Source organism: Seriola lalandi, unplaced genomic scaffold (genome assembly GCF_002814215.2).
Source record: "Seriola lalandi dorsalis isolate HSWRI2012SDOR001 ecotype SW California unplaced genomic scaffold, Sedor1 jcf7180002054440, whole genome shotgun sequence".
NCBI classification, from domain to species: Eukaryota; Metazoa; Chordata; class Actinopteri; order Carangiformes; family Carangidae; genus Seriola; species Seriola lalandi.
In genome coordinates, this window is record NW_019524993.1 from 445,905 (window position 1) to 464,134 (window position 18,230).

Genomic DNA, 18,230 nt, shown 5'->3' on the forward strand with positions numbered 1-18,230 from the left:
AAAAGACCTAAGGTTCATGGATGGACAGGTTATACGGACTGTGAGCTAAATTATTCTTTGTGTGTTTCCACGAGAGTCTGGCCTGTCTCTGAGGTCCAAGAGACATTTTTTATAGATGCCAGATTGGTATAAACTGTGGGAAGTAGGCATTTATGGACTAATATGCCCTGAGCCAGCCCATGAGTGCAATCAAGACAAAAAGGGTATCTGTACAAAGCGAGATCCATTTTAGATAATTTGTGTATTGAATCTCCATTATGGGTACACCAGCTTTTGGCTGAGCTGTGCATGCTGTAAAGATGAAAATATTAGATTATAATATTTTATGATGTGATAACATCTACACCATCTCCCTGATAATTGAGCAACTCAACAGAGGAATGAAAACATATAGAAGAACTTCAGTATTTACTTGTTATTTTTGCCTATAAGGTTTTTAAGTGTAGAGCAGAACCCAAACTGAGAGACTTCAACCCTGCTTTCTTTTCACGCAGGCACAATCTCCATAGGGCTTGTTATCAAAGACTGGATCAGGTCCTGGCAGACTACACTGCAGGAGAGCGCCTGAGCCTGCATGTTAAACCAGCTGTTTGAGCCCTATTCAGAGACGGCTTCATTTTTGTGGTCTGCGTGTCACTGAGTTACAGGTGCAACATCTGTATCAAAAAACATCATCCTGTAGGAATAAATAAAAAGGTTTTGTTTGTTGCCCGACAAGAACGCTCTTTTATTGATGGTGTAATGGACTGACACAGTAACTTATTCTTCATCCGACAAGTATTTTCTCTTGCAAAACTGAATCTGAAAACACATAAAGCATAAACCTTACCTTTGTGTCAATTGTCTAAGTAGGTTTTCTAGTGCTGCGTCTTTCTTGCCTCATTGTGGTGTGCTAAGTTGTAATGGGCTCATTACAGCGCCGAGACAGCCACAACAGCCACAAGGGGCAACAACGAGCCCATTCTACGCTCGAAAACAAACCTCGCCAAGTTACACAAAGGTGAGTTATATGCTTATTCTGGAAGTGTTTTCATGAAATATTTTTTGGTTTAACAAGTGAAAACACTTCAAGGACAATTAACTGTTTGGTTTGGCAAATGTATGTTTAGTTAATCACTTCACCTGTGATAGAGAGCTTTCCTACGGGAGCTTGTGGGAGTGTTTCTCAGGCAGCAGATGAAATAGTTGTCTTGATTTTGTCTGAGGGTGAGCCCACAGTGTCACAGTGTCAGACTTTGAAAACCCCTGATTTAGAGGAGCTTGTTACAAGAATATTTGGAGTTAATTGGGTAAGTTGGCTGAGTAAAACCAGCTTAATAATTGGACTGAATTGCATTTTTGTTTCACTCCATTAATTCAGTCTAACGTTACAATCTTTTAAGAGGATATCTTTGTTGATTTCTTAACAGCTGTTATTTTTGTACGTGGACTTACCACAATCTGTGCTGTAAGCACAATTTCTACCCATAGAAATCCAAAAGCTGTGATTGGCTGATGGTTTCTCAGACCGGAGGGAACAGCCATCGCTAAGCACACCACCAGACCCGTTTGAATCCATGAACATATTGAAGATGTGGGCGATTACTCAGAGGTCTGGAACGAGGCCAAAGTAAAACCCAGAATCCCTGAAAATCTGAAACATTAACTGATAAAAGCAGCTGCTCTGGGGTTTTCTCAGCCAGTGTAACACCTTCTTCAAACAGTCTCCAGGAGTCGGCTAATGAATGTACAGTGTAAGTGAGTATATAGCATGGGGGATGTTTGTTGTTTGACTTAGGATGCTATGGTTTTCTATAGGGTTTATATTAAATTTACTATGCTATATGCAGAACAATAGGCATTTGTGGCAGAAAAATAAAAAAAGGCATCACCCACACATAACCACAAATCCACACAAGCAAACCAAACCATACAGTCCCACCCACTGAACATGTGTTTGCTGTTCTAATCAGCACCTACAAACTAATGTCTAATCTTAACATGCAAGCACACGTTTCATTCCTTCCACCAAGCAAGGCTGATCAAAACCACTTAGAGCTATTTACAGTGGATGAAGGAAGTGAAGCATTTTGCTCATTCCACTGGAAAAAGATTAAAAATATCTTCTGTTAATTAGGTTTTGTGCAGAATGGTGCAACATTTGAATTAAAAAAAACAAAAAAAAAAACTTTCTCTCTCACTAATTTGTAGACTGCTCCGTTCAATAATTGATGCCATATTTCAGAAACATGATATGCTCTAGCCTTGCTGATATGTCCGCATTCCACTTGCTAAATTATACACAGTTAAGTAAATTAACCATTTAAAGTCCAGTGTGAGGAGCTACGACAAACGAGTTCAAGCGTATAAAACCTTTTCATGCTTAGGGCCTGTTACATTGTAAAACCCCACGGACACACCTGTAGCAGCAGTCCAGAGGAGACATGGTCAAAAGAATATTTTACTTGTTGTCTTAAGCGTCTAATATGAAGCACATTTGGGATTTTATACATATGTGACTAAAAGAGGAACAAAAATCTATAATTAACACGACAGCAGGCAGCTTAGCAGAGAATAACACGAGATGTTTTGAGCCCAAATCAAAGCATGCTGTAAATCCAATTCACCCACTGTCATGGGGCATTTCGTGAGGTGGCTACTTCTTCAGCCAAAACACAGTTTGCAAGCACAGAGCCTCTAATGAAGTAAGACAGTCATTGAGTTTCAGTGACTCTTCACGTCTAAAGGAGGTACAGGATTGAGGGGAACTCCAGTCAAACAGTAAATTAAATCACCTAAATGATTAAATGCTACCTCCACAGTTTTTTTCCTGTCACATTTGACACATTACCTTAACTGAGGCTGAATATCAACAGCAAACCGAATGTTAACCTTGTACTTTCTGACCGTGTGTGGCTGCGTCATGTGTTGTCACCTGAGTGAAGAGCCAGTGGAGCTTCATGCGTTTGGCTGCAGCATAGCTGCACTCAATGAGGCGAGGTCTGCTGTTCACATCCACCAGGCACTTGTTGTCGTCGTCATCAATGGTGGGACTGAGGAGCCCGATGTGCAGCTGCTGAGTACTGGTGTAGTACACATTCTGCAAGATACACCACATCCTGCTATGAACAAACTGTGTGGTGTTATACACTGAATGTTGAGACGACTGGGGTTGACATTTAGATAATGGCCCTTCTAGAGCTGTATATGACCATATAGGCAATAAATTATGCAGCAAATGAGGCTTCCTCTTGGATTGTCTTGACTATGAAAGAGACATCTATGAGGGTGATTTACATACACTAAATATGTGTATTTATACAGCTAACCTGATCGAATGGAGGACAAGGAAAGACAAGGCCAGACACACAAAAGAAGCTCATGATTAATTCAGGCATTGGGCGAAAAACGGAATAATTGTGCCCTCTGTGATGGAATCCTTCCCAAATGATTTTTTTTGAAGGGCAGTTGTTTGCGCATACGAAGCTGACAAAAACTGATGATCATTTTCAACAATGAAGCAGGAGAAGCATGTTGTGTGTTCAAAAAGAAAAAGACTTAATGGTATAACCATGAGACAGAGAGTGGGAAGAGATTGATTTTTGAGAGATTGAATATATTGATTGTACTTTTGGCATAACACTAGCTTTAGTTTGGGTGTAGTTCACACAGAGTGATAAGCAAAAGCTTTGAGAAAACAAGGATGTACTGTATAAGATTATATGAAATTGCTAATTGCTAATAGAAAAGAGATATTTGTTCTTTGCGTAGAGTAAACTTCCACTCCACTTAATTTCAAACTTGAACGTGAAAAATAATGCACTGTAAAAGGTTAAACCTTGTGACCTCTCAGAAAAACAATGTGTAGTTGGGGCACATTGAGATTTGTTAGCAGTTTCAGTATCAGAATCTCACTATAGTATACAGTATACTGTATAAAATAGTTGAAATTAGCTCCATCTTGTCCAGCTACAACAGTGAAATGTTGATGCATTTGTATTAACAATCTAATAATGTCATATATAATAATTTATCAGTCAGACAGGCTCGTTTTCTGCAGAATAAATGCTTTTACCTTTGTACTTTACGTACATTTTGCTGATAATTCACTTTTACTAAAGTAGAATTCTGGATGAATGGGCTTTTTACATAGTTTTACTTGTACATTCACTACAGTAAAGGATCTGAGTACTTCTTCCACCACTGGCAGCTTCAACTAGCAAATGAAGAAAAACAAAATTAAATTCAGTTAATTGGTTTGTAGTATCCAAATGATAAAGAAGCACAAGAAGATCATGGGGGAGTTTGATTCATATCAGAGTAAAATTGGGTAGAGAGCAGACAATTAAACGGAGGCTCTGTCTGAAGAAGTCAATGCATTTCATAAGTGGAACTGGGATAAAGTTTCTTTCTGACTCCAACCCCCCACATATTTTGCGTTATTAAAATAAAAAAATCAGGGCCAGGTTTGCTTCCTCTGCTGCCTGTCTTACTTTTACTCTTATCCTTTTACTCTAATCTTATTTGTCTGATAACACCCAAGCGGCCTCCTTCACACCAGACATTTAACAGTCTGACGAGTGTGACTTTTTATTTTGTGTGTGTTTGAGCGGCTCATTTTTGGAGCAGCAGCGCAGGCTGCCAGGCCGGATGTGTCTGAGGTTTTTCTATTGTTGCTGTGCTTAAGTTGGTATGTTTTTATTACTGATCGAGCTGAAGTGCTGTACTGTTTGCTGACAACATGCTCTTGTAAAATCAGCCACGTGTTGGATTGGGAGCTTTGTAATACCCTTTCATGTGTGCCTGTGCAGTTTTCTTTCAGCATGTTGATGTACTGCATTTAACCCAGCACCTCGGATACAAAAGTCTAGCTCTCCCAAAGCATCATCAATGAAAAGTAGCTGGCACTTACAATGACACATTTTCACTGACTACAGCAAACGTTTGCAACAGTGTCTGTATCATTATTAAGGCAATCCAGGGGCTAATTCCTCTCGATGATGTAACACTGAAATATAAAAATAGAGCAGACTAGATTTGTCTTGCAGAGGAGATCCTTAATCTCATTAGAAACGCTGGTGCTACCCCAATCCTTTGTTTGATATGCCTGGATTTATGAGAGATTTACAGCACATAACATATTTATAACTCTTAAGTTTTAATATTATCTAAGTCTCAGAAAGGGCCGCAGAAGTTGACTTATGAGTGTTTTAAGGAAAAAGTGTTAATACGATTCCACAGATTTCTCATTAAAGACTTCTCCCGAATCACTTCTAATGTGCACTGTGGTGTAAATATCAATACAGGCACGATGTGTCTGACACGTTCAATAGATTCATTTGAATGGAGAGGGATAATGTGAGATCAAGCCGCACTCTATAAGATACGTTTACAACTGCCACAGCAAGGTTAAACAATCTTTGAAAACAACCTGCTCAGACATAATGGGATGAGGGGATCAATAGGAGCTGGAGGAGGCTGGAGAAAATAAATGATAATCAACTCCCTGTTATTTAGGTTGAGATATATCTTGAATCGTGAGTCGAGAGATACACTTAAGTGAGCAGCTGAAATAAACTTGAAGTTTATCAGGCTGTTTGTCTGAACCTGAATCTTTTACTGTTTAACGTTTTAATCTTTTAAATGCCTGTGATAATGAGAAAGTAACCTTTTGACATTAAACTGAAGAAAGTTAAAGACAGAGACAAATTTTCAGGTGGAATCTAACTTCTGAAACCATTTAAAAACAGGATTTCGTATTATGTTTGGTCAATAATGTGTATTTTATTCTGAGCTGGATTCGGTTAGGACATGTCACCGCTACAAGGAGGTGTATGAAAAATGGGGACGAGTTTAATATTTAAAAACATGGAGGACTGTTTCTGCAGAGGGCAAAATAGAAAACTTGATTCTGTTTTATGAGATAAAGCTACTGAGTTTGATCCAATCTAAAAGCAGGGGAAAGGCGAGTAATTTTTCTTCGAGATGGAACAGGTTTTTATTGAGGAAGAAAAATCCGAGATGGAAATAAAATATAGAAGTGATATATTAAATCTGGATATATTCTACACGCTGCATGAAACAGCAGTGCAGAGAGTGAGAGAGAGACAGAAAGCCCAGGAGAGCTCTGACCTGTGGTGTCATCCCGTGACAGAGATACAGAATAGGGACGTTGTCATTGTCGGGCCCCTGGTCCAGACACAGATCATTCTTCAGAGAGTTTTTCAGCTGATAGACAAAGAGAAACACACAGTTAAAAAAAACACACACACACACACACACACACACACACACACACACACACACAATAAGATACAAAAGATAAGTGTAACCCAGATATTAGCCATCATCAGGTAAAAGTATTACCAAATGTATTGATAATATTTTTGGTATAAACTCACTTGAGTACTGTCTGACAAATTCAGCTTGCTTTAAAGCCACAGTGTGTAACTGTTATCTGATATTTTTTAGGTTGAAATATGCTTTAAATAAGTTTGTGCTGATGGATGATGATCTCTGATCGATGGTCATCAGAGTGATTGATGATATCTTATGCCTTTGCCAATGTCAAGACGATATTTGGCTTGTTTTAAAGTATTAACACTATTATTTGCAGAATAGAATTAATATCAAATTTCATTTGCCCTGCCATAGTTTTACATCATCAAACTGATGGTTGCAACACCAACATGTGCACACACACACACACACACACACACACACACACACACACACACACACACACTCTAATCAACTGACTGTCACTGAAGCGCTGTTTGTTGTGCGTAGGTGCTGCACTGTGATTAAACAGAATGGAGGAGATTGATAGACAGACAGAACATGTCACTTAGCTCAGTTTCTTAGCTTGCTGCTTTTCATGGTTGTAAATCAATCAAACACTGCTACAGCTGACTCAGAGCTTAGCAAGCTCCTGATTCCAGCATGAAGTGATACACGCTGAGGATGTGAACGAAGGGCTGGGCGAAGTCTAACACAGAAGGTAGAGGCAGTGGTAGGAGCCAACTGGATTGCTTTCAAGTGTCATGCTAGTGCTAGCTTGATTTCTAGAAAACACTTATATGTGACACATGCAGCAGCGTGGAGTTGCACTGTGGCAGGTCCTGCGACCTTGCAACCTCACGTTCCACCAAGGAGGCCGTTCATCGCTCCACAGAGCTGTGCCTGTCAAAAAACAGCATCTAGTGCAAAACTATTTTTCATCAGCAGGACCCCTGGGCTGTGTTTCACAGAGTGATTTTTGGAATATTGCTGCTACTCACAGCTGCATTACCTGTGTGCATCTGTCTGGCCAGATCAATTAACGCAGATGGGAAACAGCTGGGCAACCGCGCACTCTTGGGCGCTCAGTGAGCAGTGAGTTTCTATCATCATTTGCTGGCATACCTTGTAATCTATTCCTGTGTCATGTGGCACAGGAAAGCCCAGGTACTACAGCAAATCACCGATCCAGCAGGCCGGTCATCTGCCACCACTGATTTGCGCCACAATTTGCAATTGTGTGTCCAGTGCCAGTCATGGTCAGTGAGTGAGAACTTTCTGAGCCCCTTAACAAACTAAACTTTGTTAACATAAAGTTTATCTTAATGCATTATTGTTTCCGTGGAGACCTTGACAGGTCTACTGCCTCTCTTATAAAAAATCTGCTGCAAACACCACTGAGTGTCGAGACCCTGCAGCGAGGAGGCAGAGGTTATTCAAAACTTTCCAAACCATCAATCATATGAAACTCATTTTAACATCAGAAGCCTTACAGCAACCAACTAACTCATCTTCTGTCTGGCTCTAATCTGGACTTTTTCTGTCTAACTGAAAAATGGCTAAAAAAAAATGACAACTACTGCGAGTGTATTCACAGTGTGTGGATACCAATGTTTCATGTATGTGTTTGCTGCTGAGACCGTTCTATACTACAAATGCACACCAGTATACTTGAGTCAACTCAACTTGACTCGGCTGCTGCTGATACCAGCTCCTCTACACACTAGCTGCCCTCAACACTTTCTGTACCTGAAGAGCTGCACACTGAAAAGACCGATTGAGAGCTCCAAGGCTTGCTGGATTCATTCATGTGCCACGGTAGATTCAGTGCTTATTAGCCTGTTAGGTTGTTGGCCAGTTGATATTACTCCTGATTCCTGCTGCCTGTAGACTTAATTAAATATCACAAATAATAGTGCTTTTTTTTTACAAGGCAAAATTGAATTGAGTGACTTCTGTTGCAATATACACGATGAAATGGGACAAGGATCGATAGATGGCGACGTGATAGTGTATGTAATTTATTCAAAATGTGTTGTTAGTGTTAAGATACTTAATATCTTAAGAGTATAAATAAATAAATACATTTTTATTCCTAAAGAAGGTTGTTTATTGCTGCTTATTTAGGTACAAATATAAAATGTTATAAAGTGAAAATTGAAGCTAAGTTTTCAGGGGTTTTAAGACAGTCTTTGAAATTAGTTAGGGGTTATATGAATTTTGAGAGATGAAAGACTGCGTATACTAAAAAACTATACTATAAACAAATTTGTGAGGTTGAGGTAATATTGAAAAATGAATGTTCAACCTTTCTACCCACTGATGGGATAAGATGAAAGTTTGCATTTGCAAAATAATATTCTCAAAGATGGTTGTTAATATATATTAAACATTTAAATTACAGTTACAGTGCAGTATTTTGTGAAAGTTATTTTAAAACATGATGATCATGTCTTGTATGCTTTAGTATTAATGTGACTTCTACATATGCGTGTAGAAGTCACTTGTATATTTTAGAAGGAAGCTGAAAACAACCATAGACACCATCACTGAAGAAGGTAAGAAAAGATTGGCTTGGGTGAATAAAGCATGGTGCTCTGAAGAATGGTGCTGCCTGTTTGAATTTTGATGGATTACGAAAAGTGGTAAAAGGTAATTCCAGTCAAAACGCACTGAAACCGAGAAAGATGCATCTACCACCTGCTCTCTTCAACTCCTCAGCACATTATTTCTGCAGGGGAAAAAAATTATTATCCAAGCATTTATTTGTGCTTGCTGTGATGTTTACAAGCGTTACTAACCAAAAAAGAAAGCAAAAATGAAACAGCATCAGACAGGCATCTTCACTAAAGAGAGAATAAATATTAAAAGGATATTTACAGAAAATACAGAAGAAGGTAGACCTGAGCAGGTTGAAACATATAAATTGTGAATCCTCTCAAAGTCATTTTGACTTTATAAGAATGTAAATCAGACGCGTTATGCATGATGAACATGATGCAGACTTTGAGGCCCAGAGAGTTATTCATGCGTGTCATGACAAAGGTCTGCCTGATTGCCAGATACAAACTGCACCCTAGGGAGCTCCAGGGATGGTGGTTTGTATGAGGAGTGAATTAGGTAAAGATGTGAGATCAAAAGAACTCAGCTAGGGAGGATACAGCTCCCTACTGGCTCAGGAGATGTCTACTTCTATCTGATAATCATTAAATCCACAGGCAGCACATGGTCCTGCGCAACGGCCCACGTCTAAACTTTTTTACTGTATGAGTGAAAAAATAGTGAATATGCAACACTAAGTGACACAACTTCGGGGATAGCATTAGGTTAAAGTCACAGTGAGAAAGCAATTAGAGCATCTTCAGCTACTGTAATGTGACATATTTCTGAATGAAATGTAACAAGTTACAAGAGAGATTTAAATCAAATCCCCCAGATGTGATTGGACTGCTCTGATGTGGGCATGACTTAGTGCATATAGATACGGAGCTGTAGGGAGATACAGAGCTGTAGAGGACGGTTGGCCTCCACCCACACCTTGCTCACTTACATTTTTTGATCAGGAAAAGGAGGAGGCGGGAAAATGAACAAACAAGACCTAAAACACCTTCTTTGGAAATGTGAACAGTTTTTGCCAACAAAAGCAAATTTTGTCTGTGCTAGTAGCACGCCTCTGGGGATGTCAATGCTGGTCTGTCAGCTGGTCCACCACTTTGATCCAGACTGAAATATCTCAACAACTATTGGATGGATTGCCATGAAATCTTACACAGGCATTCATGATTAACAGAGGATTAGTCCTAATGACTCGGGTGATGACTTTTCCTCTTGCACCACGGGTTTGACATTTATGGTTTGAATGAGACATCTTAACAATTATTCGTTGGATTACCATGACATTTACTACATAGATTAACATCCTCTCCAGGATGAATAGTATTAACTTTGGTGATCTCCTGACTTTTACTTTTGTGCCATCTTCAGGTCAAAATTTCAATTTGTCTAATATTTTGGTTTATGACCAAATACCTTAAAAACTAATGACATTAGCTGCACTTTGTATTTAGTGCTGATTAGCAAACGTTTGCATTCTAACATGCTGAACTACGACGATGAAGATGGTAAACATTATACCTATTACACATCAGCATGTTTGCATTGTCATTTTGAGCATGTTAGCTCAAAGCACTGTTTTACCTGTAAGTACAACCTCATACAACCACTAGCATGGCTGGAGACTCTTAGTCCAGGCGCACACTTCCTGCTGTGACACCATTCTGATAGTCACAGGGTGTTTTACAGGAAGAGCAAAGAGAGGGATTTTGATATATAAACATGAAAAAGTTTTTGTCATATATTTAGCATATATTAAGAGCTAACTGAACAATTGGAAGTTGGAGAATGTATTTTTTATTTTACTATGAATAAAGTAGCTTTATGGACGTTGATTTTATTTATTTATTTATTCTATACCACTGTGTTGAATAAGGATGACGAGTTGCTCCCACACAGTGTCTCCTCAAACCACCAAGACTGGCAAACCTATCAAATGCAAGTCACAAATATAGAATAATGAAGTCAACTAACTTGGACAAATGAATGTAATGAGGCTGGCCTATTTCCTTGACATATCCATCCACCATTTGTCACTTTGTACAAGAAAAAAAAATCACCCATAGAACATAGAAAGCAGTGCCATAATACTGCGGCCTGTGTGTCACTGTGTATTAGGGTGCATCACAGTGATGCAGGGTGGGAGGACCATGGAAATAAAGCTGTTTGAGAAAAACTAAGAACGGGCAAATAGAAACACTGCCAGCATGCCCTGTTGGCTGTCAGTTTTTCTGGCTTCTCTGACTAATAAAATTCTGCTGGAAAGCCCCTTACATCTATTTTTAAAATGAGCTTCAATTAATCTATGTATTCATGGATCTATGTATCTACTTCCATCATAATAAACCAAGAGGAAATTCTTACTCTAACATTTAGGTCAAAGTTTCTGCAGCCAACCTCGTCTTTGTGAACTGTTTGTGTTCCTGACTGCAGCCATCCGGATCTCGACACAAGGGATTAGAATGATTTGCTCAGGCACGGTTTAGCCCTGTTCTGGCTTTTGTGGGCACTGAATTTAATTTTGGATGAAGAGGGAGTCGTCGCCTTACTACTCCATATGCGATGGTTTCGCTGTACATCCTCATCTCAGGGTAGATGTTGACCAGGTACCATCGGAAAGTTTTACACTGCAGCCTCTTCCTCAGAGCCTTCCTCTCTGAGATGTCGCCAATATCAATCCCTGAGTCCTGGATTCGTTCAACAGCCGCACACATACACAGCAAACACAGAGGGAGGGAGAGACACAGATGGACACAAAGCATAAAATTGATTAACCGTGGTTTGTGAAGAAGTGAATCAGATAATGGGGCATTGAGGAGCATTGTGGAGTCATTTGTTATGTATTTGAATAGCCTCTGTAGGGTTTTGATTTTTTTCTTTTTCTGACTTCGAAACCATCTACTGTATTATTCCAGCTGGCCCACCACGCAGCCACAATCAGGGCCAGTCTCATGTGACCAGTGCTGGAAAGTACATCTGCTCATGTACTGAACTTAACTGCAGTTTTGAGGTTCTTGTAAATTGCATCAGTATTGCCATTTTATGCTCTTTTAGACTTTTACTTCACTACAAGTGAACTGTTTTTCTCCACTACATTTATCTGATGACTGTAGGTACTGTTTACTTCACACTGCTGTTTTTGGACTATGGTGTGCCTCAAGGGTCTGTTCTTGGACCTATTTTACTTTCTGTATATTATCATTAGCCTTTTTAATTGGCTGTTTTAATATACGTATTATTTCAATAGATCTTATGTGAGGATCTCAGCAATTTAGTGAACCTAAATGACTGCTTTAAAGCCACGAGAGTCTGGATGTGTCAAAATTTTCAAAAACTGAATGGGGATAAAACAGAGGTCCTCCTTACAGGTTCTGGTAGTGCTCAAAAGACACCGCACCAAACTGTGGGACTGGGACTCTGGAAATATCAAACAGCATAGACAACATTTGGCATGCTCATTAAGGAGCTTGTGCAATTATCCTTTCTGCAGTTAAGAAATATCTCTAAGACATTCTATCTTTTGAATGTGCTGAAAAACTAATTCAAGCATTTGTGTTCAAATGCCTTGATTACTTTAATTCTTTATACTATTACCTTAGTCAAGGAGCTGTAGCTTTTCTGCAGATGGTTCAAAATACTGCAGCCTGATTTCTTATGTAGACACATTTCTCCAGGATTGGCCTCTCTCTATTGGCTAATTGTGCAATCTAGAATCAAATATAAAACATTATTTATTACCTACCAGGCTCTACATGGTGAAGGCCCTGAGTCAATTTCTGAATTGTTGTGACTATATGGAAACCTACAGTCTCTCAGGCCAGAAGATCAGTGCCTTCTGGATGTCCCCTAGGCCTGGTTTCAAATGAAGGGAGACTGTGCATTTGTTGTCTTTATATGTAAACTTTGGAATACTTTACCTTTCATTATTAGATCATCCAACTCAACTGGCATTTAAAAAAAAATATCTCAAGACTCATTTATAATTCCCTTGTTTTTTTCTTTGTAATATTTTTTGTTTGTTTTTGTTTTAATATAATTTTTATTGTATCTGTTTGATGTCCTACTGTTTGATGCCTTTTGCTTGTGAAATACTTTGAAGTATTTGTTTTGAAACATCCTTTGGATGGTCCATAGACAAAGCTTATAAAATATAATACATTGTTAGGATTAAGCCAGTGGCTCACAACATACTTGACTTACAAAAAAAGCTATGTGTTTTGGGGGCTTGTTATGTTACAGATGTCTGAGAGAGGTCAGATCCCTCGGCTTGAAACCACTGGACTAAACAACCTAATGGCATCTAAAGATAGATCCATCTCAAGTTGCTACAACAGTAAAATGCTATTTGCTGCATCAGAAAAAATCTAATAATGTGACATGAAAATGTCACATAGAATAATATACATGACCAGTCATAGCGTAAATCTGATGCAGAATGAGAAGTTAAATACATTTAGTTGCTAATATTTCTGTACTTTTACATAAGTGGGTTTTTAAATGCAGTATTCAATATAGCTTTATTGCTGGTTGCATTTAAGCTAAGATCCTGCTTCCATCACTGTTACCATCAATGTTACCATCTGCCCCATAGCGTCCACTGTATTTCATCTAATGGCACTGATTCCTGTCAGTAATAACTCCAAAGGCTTCAGTAGGTGCAATTGTTGCTGACGACAAAAAGTGAAGTCAGATGGGTGAGGGCGTAACAGTGTGCACTGCGTTGATTTTTACACTCTCAGAGGTAAATTAACACTGACAATTTTGCTGTGTAGTTAATTCATGGGGCTAAAACTGGGGCTAAATTTCATGCTTCTTGAGTACAGACTCTGTTAAACGTCTCATTATTGACTGAATGAATTGCCTGCAGATGTTCATCTATTCATAACATGGATTTACATATTCAAACAGATTATGCAGGAGAAAAAAAAAAGCTTCAGTGAACAAACATTTGACTTCGCCTTTGAGGGATGCTACATTTAACATAAGACGACATTGTAGGATTATTTATTTTGAGTTCAGCTGAATCCAGAAATCCATCTGAAGATCAAATAAAAATCAGTGTCTCCTCAAAACCCTGAAAATAAAACAATAATATAATTCTGAAAAAACACAGACAGTGTTTAGCATATACATTTTATATCAGATTTATGTTGATTCTCCAGACTATGAGATATTTTGAACTATGTGAGTTGTTGACACTGCAGATGTCTTTCTTTCAAAATAATACATTTGTTTGCGTTTTTGCTGAAAAAAATACATAATTGAATAAAATAAATTACGCACATCTTCCTTTCTCTGTATTTAATTTATTCTTTCTGTATTATTAATGATTTTGCTCCCAAGTCACCGCTCTAATCCAGTTCGTTTTTTTAATTAATCCTTTAAAATTTTATTGTCGTTCTTTGTATTGAATTTTCTAACTGCTAATGTCTCCATTTGGACCCTTTTATTGAATCAAATTATGTATTTATTTATTCTGTGGCACGTATTCAATTCAGGCCATTCTGTAAGTGACAAGAAATCATTTCATTAGAGCCTTCTGGAGGTGTCAGGGGCATGATTCAATGGAACGTCTGTGATTGGAGGAGTGCGGCTGATAACCCTCTAACATTTAGATTGCTGGAGAACAGAGCTGCCTGTTGGTCCTGTAGATTTATGAAGGTATCAGTCGATATCATCTGTATTCATATTTGTGGGTTTGTGCATCGTTTTTGCACATCTGATTTGGATTTCTGTGTGTTCCCTTTGGATTATGACACAAAAAAGGCTATAATCACACACACATACACGCACGCATGCACACACACAAGAAAACAAACTAAAACTGAAGCTCCTCTTTTTGTCATGTTGTCTCTATTAGGGATGGGACAAATAATCCATATTGCCATATACTGTGATGTGATCTTTTGCAACATGTTGCTCATATGATGACACCTACTGTATTTCTGCATGTATGAAGTGCCAATGGTTCTGCCATCTGTCAATTAAGCCTGTAGCCAGTTTGTATCTGACATCTGACATTTGAAAAATGGGACACGTATACATACTGACAAGGTTTAGAAGCCATGCAATATGGCATAAACTGTTTCATCTTAGCTGACTGTAAAGCTGAGAAACTGAAAGGTTTTTTACTTTACAAACTTTAAGAGTGAAATTTCAAGGGTATATTTTCGTCTTCAGTTACACAACTTACGACTTGTGGGTTTTGATTTTAATTGCTTCTCAACAAAAAATAACCATTCTTTTTTTTTTTTTTAAGACTGGCTTACTGTTAACATCTTACTTAACATTATGTCCCTACACAAATACTGTTATAGTTCCTACACCCTGAAGACACTGTTCAGAGCGGTAAAATGTTTTCTAGTGGTGATCAAAGCTCAGAATACTCTTCCATAAATACAGAGTGAAGATGTAAATAGAAGATCCTGTGGAAATCCTGTGGAAGACGCATGCCATGTAACTTCAACTTCAACTTGAAGCCCAAATGACAGAAACATAATCTTTATGTAAAAAAAGGTGAATGAAAGGAGCTGCTGGTTATACTAGTCCCTCAAAGTGATTAGACAACAGTTGAATTACTGAATGGTAAAAGGAATTGTATTATTAAAGCCTGATTTTTAGATATTATTATTATTATGTTAGATTTTTTTTAATCATATATTTTATTTCACCTGTTTTGTTTACTATTTAAAATAGTCACATATTTGTTTCATATTTGTGATAAATCAAAAAAACTAAATACTGATTCCTTTGTATTGTTGATGACTAGACAGATTTGGAACACCTACACTGTATGTTAAACTATGAATCAAATATTGTGACAGCATATCACATTGAGACCTTGTCGGTCAAAATTGACCACTTCACCAACTTAATATGTACTACGACTGTGACTTGCACGTTTTAGGAAAATAACATGAGGAGCACGACCACTCACCTCCTGGGGAATATTCCAGGCCATGTACACATGGCTTTTAAACTCATCCATCCAAACTTCTGCAACTCTGAGGGCATTTCGCCGCACATGAGACGTTAGATCCTCAGTGTAAGGCTTATGAGCACGCTCGATGTGGGCGATCCGAGCACAGGGCAGGACCTCAACGCTGCCGCCACACTGCCACACCTGGTTTTAAACATGACAAATATAAAAGAAAAGAAAAAAAATTATCATCCATCGACAACAATAGCCTAGCAATGTGTCTGCTTTACTTTTTAGAGTTCATTTGACTGTTTTCAGTTGTGGTCTCGCACTAATTAAAAATCACAATACATGCACACACACACACACACACACACACACACACGCACGCACGCACACACACACACACACAATCATCAAGGCTTGAAACCTCAGCTGTAACAAAGGCTGCACAGATATGCTGTGACATACTGTATAAGCCTTGCACCTGATGTTCATCCTGGATGTTCTGGGGAGCACAATTACTTTAGAAAGTAAAAAGTTACAGTAGAGCAGAATTCGTTATGCTACCCCGGAACACAAATCTTATGAAAAACATAATCTCACTACTGAGTTGTTTCATTAATCTGATGAAAAATGCCTTTTTTGTCTGTGTAGAGCTGTGAATCCTTGATCTTTTTCACTGTATTATTTTTCTAATCAGTCAATGTAAAGTTATTTTTGCATTTTTGTACTTTTTTTAGTGCTAGCATGAGACTTAAAAACAGACTGTCAGTCAGGCTTGAGACTAGTCAGATCTAAATCCACTCAGTGTGCGCAGCGGCCCATGATGGCATCACTTCTAGGCTGCTCAAAGCATGTACCGTACTGGCCAATAACAAGAGGCCCTTCATAACCTCTGCATCTTAATGTGTCCTTGACTGTGAGAAAGGAGTTCCCATGGTGGAAAATGTTAATGTTCCAGTGTCCAGAAGAGAAGCCGGAGTCCTTGATAACCAAAATCCAGCGGCACTTACTCCTCACATAATGAAGACCTCTGGGAGGCACAGGACCCCAAACTTTTCCCAACTGTGAAAGCTCCATTCAGCAAATGGTGATGGGATGTGATTATAGCATATTCCTTCATAGAGACAAAAAGCTATAACAGAAACGCAATTATACTTTCTGTAACAGCTTTTCAGCATCATATACATGTTTAAGTTTTCATGTTGTTCAACATTGTGTTCTCAGATTACGCAAATCTTTGTGCACTGCATGCAGCAAAGAACAAAGAAACCAATGCAGCTTTGTGCACTTTTTCAGCTGCTATGCATAATCGCATAATTAGCCTTTTCTATACTTTTCCCATGCATTTCTAATTAACACGAAATTAAGAATTAAAATAGTTGGTTATGTGGATATGGTGATTTATGTAAACCCACTTGATTTATATTCTTATTTACATTCTTTCCTGTGTTCGTTAACAGCCATAATCTCCCATATGAGTTTTGCATATTTCAATTTATTCTGTCATTTTTAGGACTAGCATTAATACATCAAAAAGGATATGGATTTCTGAGTTACAAAAACTTTGAAAAGAACAAAATGAGTATTAAAGCTTGGAGGGAATGAATTAGGGAATGAATAAGGCCGTACAAGGCTGCTGATTAGTATCTGAAGAATTTGAATGGTATCTCAAAGCAATTCAAAGACTCTGCAGGAGGAATGAAGATGTGCTCTTCTATTAACATGCTCTCATTTATATGGGGCCATGAAAGGAGCTGTCACTACCAGAGCCTGTGGAGGATGCTCAATCACTGAAATTTACTGATCGTAACATTAGTACAGGAGATTTTCCATGAGACTGACAACTGCTGTCTGCTCCTTCTCCTACCTGTTCCTGTTTAATCAACAACTGGCTTTCCTCCTATAGGGCCCCCCTGACCTGCTGAAAGCAGATGGCTTTCATCCTGGAATAGACGCTGATATTTTATCTAGAAATATAGACAGGGGTTTAAGTCATGTTTGACGTTAGGGACTTAGAGCTTGGCAGATTGCAGGTGATTAGAGAGCCTGCTAGATTTATAGGACGGGTGGTTTTTGGAGTCCACTAGTTTATGTCCAGCCAGGGAAATCCTCAGAGTGCAGATTATTGTAGTGACAACTCATTGGTACCGTCTCTTATATCATTAATTCGTCCCTTACATTTGGCATTGTCCCAAAAAACTTTCAGACTGCTGTGGTAAAACTTACAGACACCACATCTTGATCCAGGGTCACTGGATAACTATTGACCAGTCTAACCTTCCATTCTTTTAAAAGTACTAGAAAGATTTGTGTCTCAACAGCTTTCAGCCCACACATCTAACAGGAATGTTTTTGAACCTTTTCAATCTGCTCTCAGGGCCTGTCGCTCCACTGAAACTGCACTTGCTAAACTGGTAAATGATCACCTGAATTC

At 38.5% G+C, this 18,230-nt stretch overlaps 1 protein-coding gene across 1 annotated transcript in view; it reads right to left on the bottom strand.

Moving 5' to 3' along the window:
• galnt18b (UDP-N-acetyl-alpha-D-galactosamine:polypeptide N-acetylgalactosaminyltransferase 18b) overlaps positions 1-18,230 on the bottom strand; it is a 77,314-nt gene that overhangs the window by 3,002 nt on the left and 56,082 nt on the right. Inside the window, exons 7-10 of the mRNA XM_023410822.2 lie at positions 15,809-15,994; positions 11,421-11,558; positions 6,112-6,207; positions 2,915-3,079 (exon numbers count right to left, since the gene is read on the bottom strand). Of these exons, the coding sequence (XP_023266590.1) occupies positions 2,915-3,079; positions 6,112-6,207; positions 11,421-11,558; positions 15,809-15,994 (585 nt within the window). The remainder of the gene's footprint in view (positions 1-2,914; positions 3,080-6,111; positions 6,208-11,420; positions 11,559-15,808; positions 15,995-18,230) is intronic.